Source organism: Alexandromys fortis, unplaced genomic scaffold (assembly GCF_014885135.2).
Source record: "Alexandromys fortis isolate MF-2015 unplaced genomic scaffold, M_Fortis_MF-2015_v1.1 scaffold_5, whole genome shotgun sequence".
Classification (NCBI taxonomy): domain Eukaryota; kingdom Metazoa; phylum Chordata; class Mammalia; order Rodentia; family Cricetidae; genus Alexandromys; species Alexandromys fortis.
This window is the reverse complement of record NW_026067924.1, coordinates 977,262-986,604: the sequence shown is the minus strand read 5'-3', so window position 1 is coordinate 986,604 and position 9,343 is coordinate 977,262. Positions and strand designations below refer to the sequence as shown.

Here is a 9,343-nt window from a genome sequence, read left to right as displayed (position 1 = left end):
GCTGAAGGATGTTATGGGCTAGACGGTGGAGGATACCTTTGCGAACTGGGTTGGGCATTTCCGGGGTGGAGCTGAGGACAGGTTGGTCCTGACAATTGCCAGTGTTTGGCTAAATTGGCCAGGAGGTTAGGAAAGGTGTGTGTGTGGGGGGGGGGGGCAGAGGAGAGGGGTTAAGGGAGTATACATTTCCAGCCGCCTTTCTTCAGCAGGTGAGAAGCTTGGGCTTTGAGGAGGTGACATCAGCTCTCATCCCCCAGGTCTTCTGAGGAGCTGGGGTGGGCAGAGCTGGCTTCCCGTTGGGGCCCAGTTCTAGGGATAGCTGTCACCTCCTGGATACCCTGGGGGTCAGGCTGAGGTAAGCAAAGCAGAGGTTGAGGCCTGGCAGTGGCCCTGGGCCTCAGGTCTAGGTGTGGGAGGGTTCCTAGTTCCTGCTTCTCCAGCTCTTAGTACAGTGCCTCATAAGGGACAGAGTTCACTAGGGACCTGATTCTGCTGGTGTATCTCCCTTGCGCTGGTTTCCAGTGAGGTCAAAGGGACTAAGCATGTCATTGCCTACAGCTTGGGTATTGCTAACAAATCTGCCTTCTGTTTTTTTGTTTGTTTGTTTGTTTGTTTGTTTTTTGGTTTTTCGAGACAGGGTTTCTCTGTGGCTTTGGAGCCTGTCCTGGCACTAGCTCTGTAGACCAGGCTGGTCTCGAACTCACAGAGATCCGCCTGCCTCTGCCTCGCGAGTGCTGGGATTAAAGGCGTGCACCACCATCGCCCGGCATTCAAATCTGCCTTCTGATTGCAAAGGTGGAGAAATGGTTGCAGTCCATCTCCTTCTGTGGGTCAGGTATTAGAAAGGAGTCTGTACTGGCATCTACTTCCAGGGAGAACAGTAGTCAAGCAAGATGAGATGGAGGAGGGGGCCTCTCTGGTGGCATCCCTAGGTCTTGGCACAGTCCTGTTTAATCTTTATAGAAAAGCACTCTGAGTGGTTTCAGGCTTCTGGACATTCTGGGGTCCTCCCTTTCCTCACCTGAAAAGGGAAGCCTACTGGAAAAGCCTGCATGTTTTATGTGTTTCGCTTTATTCATTACGACATGCTGTCACCTGTACCTTAGAAACCCGCGGGCACCTGGGGGAAGGGAGGCTTTCATGGTAAAATAGACAGGAAACTGTTTGGAAAATGTAAACACGCTATTAAACGGTGAGGTATGATCTGATCCGCTTATTTAGCACAGGCAGGTCAGGTCCTCCCTCCCCGCATCGCCCTTGTAGCTTCCTAAACATGCACAGAACACCCCTTTGCCCAAATAAAGCAGCGCAGGGGGACAGGGCGGCTCTGGAAAGCCAGGGAAGGGGGGTAATGGAAGGCCTTGAAGTCACCCTCGCTGCCCCTCTTTTTGTTCTGCCACAGCTTGTTTCCAATGATTTAGAAGCCAAGGCTTTAATTGTTTTATTCTAAAACATAAGCCCCTGCAGCTCTTCATTGCCCCCTAGTGTTCGTTTCCTGCCATTTCTCGAGATCCGGCCGGACAGCCCGACAATTGCCAGCGAGAGAGTGGGCGCAAGAAATATTTAGTGTGGGATTGGTGGGGTACTTCTAATCAGTGATCCTAGGAAAACAAGGATGTGCCTAACAAAATAAAATTACTGTTGTTTTTCTTATCATTATTATTTAATTTTTTTTCCTTGCTAACTCTTTCGGACTCTTTCTCACATGAGAAGAATTTTATTTGAGAAAGAGAGAGAGAGAGAGAGAGAGAGAGAGAGAGAGAGAGAGAGAGAGAGAGAGAGAGAGAGAGAGAGAGAGAGAGAGAGAGAGAGAGAGAGAGTCTTAGTTGAGGAAGGGCTCTAAGAAAAGTAGGCTAATCTTCCAAAATAATCTGATTCTCCAGTACCAGGGAGTGAACAGCAAAGAGGGCGCGCGTCCCCTTGTTTATCCCGACTAAAACTCAGAAAGACATAAAAGGAAAATGAAGCGAACAATGACCACCACCACTCCCCCACCCCCACCCCCCGCGCTCACAATACAATCTATTTCATTGTACTTCATACTTTTCATTCCAATGGGGTGACTTTCCTCCTGGAGAACCTCTTGATTCTTGAACTCTGGGGCTGGCAGCCTGCAAAGGGGAAGCGGGCTGCCGCTCAGCGCAGGTTTTGCAGAGGTCTCTGTCTAGTGGGTGTTTTCTTTTGCTTAGCCCTGCCCCTGGATTGTCAGACGGCGGGCGTCTGCCTCTGAAGTTAGCCGTGATTTCCTCTAGAGCCTGGCCTTATCTCCGGCTGCACGTTGCCTGTGGGTGACTAATCACACAATAACATTGTCTAGGGCTGGAATAAAGTCGGAGCTGTTTACCCCCACTCTATAGGGGTTCAATATAAAAAGCCGTCCCAGAGCCGTCCGAGTCAGACGCGTTCCAGCACTGGCGCTGTGAGCCCGACTCGCTCTGCGCTGTAGTCCTCGCGCACCGCCTCCTCGGCTGCCCGCGACGCTTTCGCTCTGGTGAAAGGGCCACTTGCTGAGGACCGCGCCGAGATCTCAATTACCAGAGGCGATCGGAGCGATCAGACGCCGTCTTCTTCGTTTTGCATTGAGTTCCATTTGCAACCGAGTTTTTTTTTTCCTCCCTCCCTCTTCTTCTTTTGATCCTTTTCCAGAAGAATGGATTATTTTCCCGTGATCTTCTCGCTGCTGTTTGTGGCTTTCCAAGGAGCTCCAGAAACAGGTAGGCGCCACTTGCAAATCTTTCTGCTCCAGCGCAGCGCTGTTCTCGCTTCTGTTTTTCACCCTTCTTCTTCTTTTTCATTTTTTTTTTTATTACCGCACCTCGAATAGCAAGTGCCTTGCAATTACTTCTGTGTCCCAGTGAAGGAAATAAAATACAACCGACTCCAGGCAAATAGCCCACAGCTTCAAAATAATGTAGCAATATTGCTGAGAAGCTACAACTGAGGCAAAGATATATTTGAAATACGTGTGCTTAGGGTTACACGGTGCATTTAGGAGCTTATTCAAACGCCGTCTTGATAGGGTGTTAATGTGTAAAACATTTAAACACTCCAGCTTAAAGCCGAGGAATTTTATTCAGGTCACGCGAGCACAAGGAGAGCGGTGAAATCACCTGCTGATCAACCCTGTGCTGAGCAACCCCGCGGGCGGTTTCAGGGCGAAGCACATGCTTTCTTTAAAATTTGTCACTATTGACTTAAGGTTTCATTTGGCAGATTTTTGGCACCCTCGGACAGCGTGAGCTCTATTTTCAGTTGTATTCACCTGTCTTGGGAGGGGAGCTGGGATCATTCCTGCCTGCTTAAGGAATTAGACACTATGGGGCGCATCTGCTCGGCTCCTCTCCCAACCTTATTTTTTTAGGGTCACTGCATTTTTTTCTTTTTTCTTTTTTTTTCATGACGCTAACCAAAGAGAAAGGATGTCAAAGGGATGAAAACCCTGGAATGTGCCTGATCGTTTGAAATGAACAAAACCAGGCAGATAAGCTGCAGGGCTAAATTTTCAACGGAAAGAGGAGATGCTGTGTTGGGCCGGAGGGTGTCATGTCCCCGTGCAAGTCTGCTGCCCAAAGATTCTGAGTTCTGAACCCACAGAGCACTTCCCTAGGTTCCTGCGCTGTATCTTTGCTTCTTTTAAGTGGCAACTTGTCTCCTACCCGCAGTGACTACTGCAAAGTTAATGTCTCTTCTGTGGCTAGTCATTTTCTGGATGCTCTTGCTTTCTACTTAATATCAAAGACGTCCATAGTCATCTAGGCCACTCTGTGCCCCTGCACAAGCTGGGGAATAGTGGGGACCCCTAAAGGAAAGGTTATGCTGAGTACAGAGGTGGCCCCAGTTTGAAATAGGCTGTCTATCTTATTTATCTGTGTCCACATGCCAGTTAAAACTACGGGAGCTGGGAGTTATGCCATCCTTAATCTCAGGTGTGGGCTCCCTAAAATTCCACCAGACAGTACAGCAGTACAGTATCCCTTTCAAAGCTTCTTCAAAATGCTGGGGAGTCCTTCCCTAGTTGTTTTTCTCCTCTCTCTCTCTCTCTCTCTCTCTCTCTCTCTCTCTCTCTCTCTCTCTCTCTCTCTCTCTCTCTGTGTGTGTGTGTAATCTCCCTGCAGGTGGATAAGCCTGCCAGGGTAAGGGTGAAGTCCTGTTAAGCGTGGAGAACAAAGAAAGCCCTTTCTTTCTGTTTGTGTTTCTGGCTAAAGGCGGCTGTATGCCTTGTCTGCTTCTATTTGCGCTGCTAGATCTGGCCTGAATACGATGATGCAGGTGCTTTCCCATATGGGTTGAGAGACCCATATCAACCCTCTGTTTCTCTTCGCAGCTGTCTTGGGAGCAGAGCTCAGCACCCGAGCTGAGAATGGAGGGGAGAACCCCCCTCCCAGCACACCCTGGAGACACCGAAGGTCCAAGCGTTGCTCCTGCTCCTCCTTGATGGACAAGGAGTGTGTCTACTTCTGCCACTTGGACATCATCTGGGTCAACACTCCCGAGTGAGTCTCTAGAGGGCATTGTAACTCTAGCTGTCCTTTGACTGCTCTGGCTTCTGGGGGTTGAAGTCCCTCTTCTGGGGAGCTCCAGGCTTTAGCATCGCTCATGACAAGAAAGTGCCTCCCAAGAGAAATGATGCCGAGACAGGTCAGCTTGGTGCTAGTCACCTAGCGGAGGGTCTTCTGAGGTGCTGGGAACCAGGCTGCTTACCGTGGGGCAGATGGAAGGGGCTGAGGACAAGCAGGAATGTGTTGCACATTTCAAGGCAAGGAAGGGGGTCTTAGCAGGAGACTCTCACTTGGGTTTTGGGGACCAAATAGTCTAAGTCCTGTAGGCTAGTTCACACTGTCCTTCTTTCTCCAAGGGGGCACATTGTCATCTGTCCCAGAGGAGAGACCTAGTGGAATAGTAGAGAGCTGTAATGCTTTTGTTTTACCTATGGAAAAAAAACTAAGAAACAAAATGGTGAAGTCCCTTGAGAAGAAACGGATTGGTGGCAAGGTTAGAGTAGAGCCCTGAACTTCTGGCTTCTCGCCTTGTCTTTAGAAAGCTGCATTTCAAGGCAGAGATCAGAACACTGGTCACAGGGTTCTCTTCTACCTTCTAAGCGAACAAAGGCTGTTTTACCCTGAGCCCCCAAACACGAGTCCTCTCATCAGAAGCAATCATAAGAAAGAACAAACACATTTATTCTGTCTACAATGGCTGGCCAGATTCCAAACCAAACCAGACCCAAGCCACTTTGGACCTAATCCTTAGTACAGGGTCTACCAAGGAGTATGTTCCTCACTGTGAGAACTGAAATGGACCCATTGCAAGCGGCTAGATAGCATTTTGATGCCAGGTCCTTCATACTCATGAGCTCTTACCAGACCTGAGGAGCAGTGTCCCAGCATGCCTTGCTCCATCAGGCAACATGTCTACATTATTACACATGACTGAAGTAGAAAATCTTGTGTTATGGTTTTACTTCAGCCCCCCCCATTTTCCTCCCTCCACCCATAGCACACACTAGAAAAGGAAGGAAACACAGAGCAGAAATACAAAGAGAGGTGTTATCATTTGGGACCAAGTTGTGTCTAGAAGAAAAGGAATATTGTTAAGTATTAAGACAGAATTTCATGGAATCAGAATAAAAGCTGGTGTGCTCCCATCTGGGGACATACACTGAGGGTCACTGATGGGCAAACATGCCACATAGCTTCTGCACTTCCTATCATGCGCTGGCCGAATGCTTTCTGAGTTGTATGCTCAATGGATGTGTCGTTGGGAAGATTATTAATTAATCTGCTCTCTTTTCCTTCTTTCATTCTGTAATAGGCGTGTTGTTCCATACGGCCTGGGAAGCCCTTCCCGGTCCAAGCGTTCCTTGAAGGACTTACTTTCCACGAAGGCCACAGACAACGGGAACAGATGTCAATGCGCTGACCAAAAGGACAAGAAGTGCTGGAATTTCTGTCAAGCAGGAAAAGACCTCAGGTGAGCGGAAGCCCATTTAGCTGTCGGTCATGTGCAGCTCACTGACTTCCTTCCTCGGTGACTGACCTCACTTTAGAGACAGTAGCAGGGACCTGGGGAGTCAAGGTGAACCTCCACAGACTGTCGCTAAAATGCTGTTCCCTGTGTGTCTTAACAGAGCCCAAAATACCATGCAGAAAGGCTTAGAAGACTTCAAGAAAAGAAGAGCCTGTTCGAAGCTAGGAAAGAAGTGTATCTATCAGCAGCTGGTGGAAGGGAGGAAAATAAGAAGGTAAGAGGCTTGCAGTGATTGCTAACCCTGGACAACAGTGCTAAGGTCTCCCTCCTTGGTCCTTCCTAGTGGGAGAAAGGCTCCCATACAGCACTGAACCGTCATGGTCTGTGGACTTCAAAGAGTAAAGGGAAGGGCTCCTCAAATACTCGGGCCTTGAATGCAGAAGCCTGCCCACTGTGTCTTAGCACACACTGGTCTATAGGTGAACCTTCCACACTGAGAGGCAGCTTTAGCATTTAAGCATATCCAGACTTTTCCCCCCTCTCTGGTTCTTTTCTATTCTGCTTGCCTCAAGAAAACTAAAAGTCAGTCAAGGAAGATTTTTTAAAATATGTATATATGTTATTTAAAAAGTAGCAGTTAATTATTCAAATGGCCAAAGGGAAATAAAGCCATTAGGTAAGGTTGGTGAGACTTAGACCTGTTCAGACCTGTTACATGTTCCTATGTCTAGAAGCTTTTCCAAGAAATCCAGGGGCAAGATGTTTTGTGACCAAAGCGTTCTGATCCCAGTGTGACAGTGGGGAGGGACGCTGAGTTGGTTACTGCTTCTGTGTAGGATAGCCACAGTTGGCTCCCTTCACACCTGCCCCCCCCCCACCAGGTTCGTTCTCCATTAGGTCACAGTTGCTGAAGACTGTACCAGTTTGTTACCTTGTCTGACATTAACTACTAAATTAATGTTATAGTTCTTCATCTGCTCCTACTCATAAGCACACACACACACACACACACACACACACACACACACACACACACAGAAACACAATTAAATTAGACATTTAGTTTTATTTTTTTAAAAAAAAAAACTGTATTTGCTCAGGTCTGCCACCCATGTATTAGCTTCCATTTCTTTTGTAAGTTAGAAGGTGCCAATATGCCATTTCTCCACAGAGGCAGATGGTAGGTGGGAGCTATTTAAACATAGTATGTAGTTCTAATTCCTCTTAGACACGCTCATAGGATTCCTCTCTGCAGTAGTAAGCCTAAAGAGCAGGGTTTGTTCACAGAGGTCAGAGATGCTGCTGCAGGATCTAGCAGAGAGTGAAAGGCTAGGAACTAGACAATGTGTTTGTGTCAAGCGAAACTTAGAAGTTTCTTTAGTCAAAGTCTGATTGCTTTTCTTTCTACCCGGGTGTGCTTCTATAACATTTATGTTCTCTTGTCTGGTGTTAATAGGTTGGAGGCCATCAGCAATAGCATCAGGACATCTTTTCGTGTTGCAAAGTTGAAAGCTGAGCTCTATAGAGACCAGAAGTTGGTACACAACAGAGCACACTGACCACGGAGCTTTTCTGTGTTTTGGAAGCCATCACTTCCATAGAGCAAGCCCGTGACCAACTAACTCTGCACGCTCCACGCTGGCTGGGTTCTCAGCAAGAGCATCCGTCCTGCTTCTACAATTTCTTATTCCAGACTGGCAGAGGAGGCCCAGCATCCTTGTTCCAAACATTCCAAGAAAGGTTGAGATGTTCCCGAACCTGCCTTCATTCGCTTCTGCTGGTGGTGACTGCTTTTCGCCCCTTCTTGCTGTTTGGGGATGCCAGTGGACCTCTCAGGGAGCGGAGACATGATGACATTCTAAGGTGGCATCGTCCAGAGAGGAAGGAGATTCCACACCAGGGTGGAGTTTCTGCAGAAAGTCCCTCGGGAGTGTTTGTGTCTGACTCAGGCGCCTGGCACATTTCAGGGAGAAACTCCAAAGTCCGTGCAAAAATTGTCTGAAGAATGCACAAATTGAAAACATACTCGAAGGACAAAAACACTTGAGTTTAAAAAAAAAAGTAAAAAAAAAATCAAAAAACAAAAAAAGGACAAAGGCTTTTTTTTTTTAAGTTGTAGAATGCAAAACTCAAAGCAACTGTTACTACTGTACATTGGGCTGTGTTTCATGAATATGCGTCTACCTCACCGTACTGCAGTGTCCCGTATACTCCTCGCCCTTAATAATTATTGCCTCCCTCTGTTCTCTCCTCTTCTGCCACCAGGCTCCCCAGCCCCTATACTGAATCCTCGCCTCATAGGAGTCTAGTCCAGTGTGTCTGTCAGCAGTAGATGAAACATTTCTATGCTAATCTGCTAGCCCTGGTCTATGAGAGAGAAAGGATGACGAAATCCGGCCCCTGCCCTTGACCTTGGGAAAGACGATGGTATAGAGTTGCTTGTGAAAGATCTTGAAAGTCGGCTGTGCTGTAGAGCCGTCAAAGTTTGTTCCTGTATGTAACTGGCTAATGGAAAAAGGTTAGATTGAATGTTGATGTACTTATTTTTTTATCGATATTTATATTCAAACGATTTATTCCTTATATTTACCATGTTGAATATATGTCTGGGCAGGCCATATTGGTCTATGTATTTTTTTAAAATGTATTTCTGAATGAAATTGAGAACATGCTTTGTTTTGCCTGTCAAGGTAATGATTCTAGAAAAATAAATATTTTTCCCTACTGTACTTAGTTGTGAATTATTTCTGAAAACCCCAAGAAGTGATCATCCTGAAGGGAAATGAATCAGGCTGGCTTTCTCAGGAGGTTGAAATTAGAGAGAACGTAGGACATTGGCTTGATTTAAAAAGGAAACGATATGTTTATTAGAAACTGCTTTTATGGATAGTTATCCTTGCACAGTCATATAATCTGAAGAATTATAATAATATATCTAATATAATTATATACAATAATTACAAAGAAGATATTTGATAGTTACAAATGTATGTATTTGTGCATAAAAACACTTTTCAGATTGTGTTAAGGACCACAAAATAAAAGCTTCAAGTCCTGTCTTCCCGTGGAGTGCAGCCTCTGCCTCTCCCTTACCTGAAACTGTCCCGAGGGACACTGCCCATTAACCTTGCTTCTCCGGCCATTAGGCAGCATCCAACAGTTTAAGCTGATGGTGTGCTGAGAGGTGCTTTCTGCATAGTCCTGGGCTGGAGGAAGTGATGGAAAGATGATCCTGCAGCGTAGGCGCCTAGACACAGCTCCTAAGCCCAGGGGCTGCTGTGAGAGCAAGGCCTGCTTGCTCTGGGGAGGCCACCAGTGCCTTTGAGTTGCTCGGAAGAATTTGTTTATCGAGGTACACTGAGAACTGCTGCTTCTT

General features: G+C 46.9%; 1 protein-coding gene across 1 annotated transcript; it reads left to right on the top strand.

The window, feature by feature from the left end:
• The first annotated feature begins 2,250 nt into the window (after positions 1-2,250).
• On the top strand, positions 2,251-8,696 carry Edn1 (endothelin 1). Its single transcript, XM_050142270.1, has 5 exons — positions 2,251-2,714; positions 4,325-4,493; positions 5,812-5,970; positions 6,128-6,241; positions 7,424-8,696. The coding sequence occupies exons 1-5, from the start codon at positions 2,651-2,653 to the stop codon at positions 7,524-7,526; spliced, it is 609 nt and encodes a 202-aa protein (XP_049998227.1). The 5' UTR covers positions 2,251-2,650; the 3' UTR covers positions 7,527-8,696.
• The last annotated feature ends 647 nt before the right edge of the window (positions 8,697-9,343 follow it).

Bases quoted from the DNA above. Each gene is read 5' to 3' on its own strand.
- Edn1 (XM_050142270.1), top strand. From the start codon at position 2,651: ATGGATTATTTTCCCGTGATCTTCTCGCTGCTGTTTGTGGCTTTCCAA. The intron at 4,494-5,811 runs GTGAGTCTCTAG...ATTCTGTAATAG, and splicing joins ATCTGGGTCAACACTCCCGA to GCGTGTTGTTCCATACGGCC. The intron at 6,242-7,423 runs GTAAGAGGCTTG...TGGTGTTAATAG, and splicing joins GAAGGGAGGAAAATAAGAAG to GTTGGAGGCCATCAGCAATA.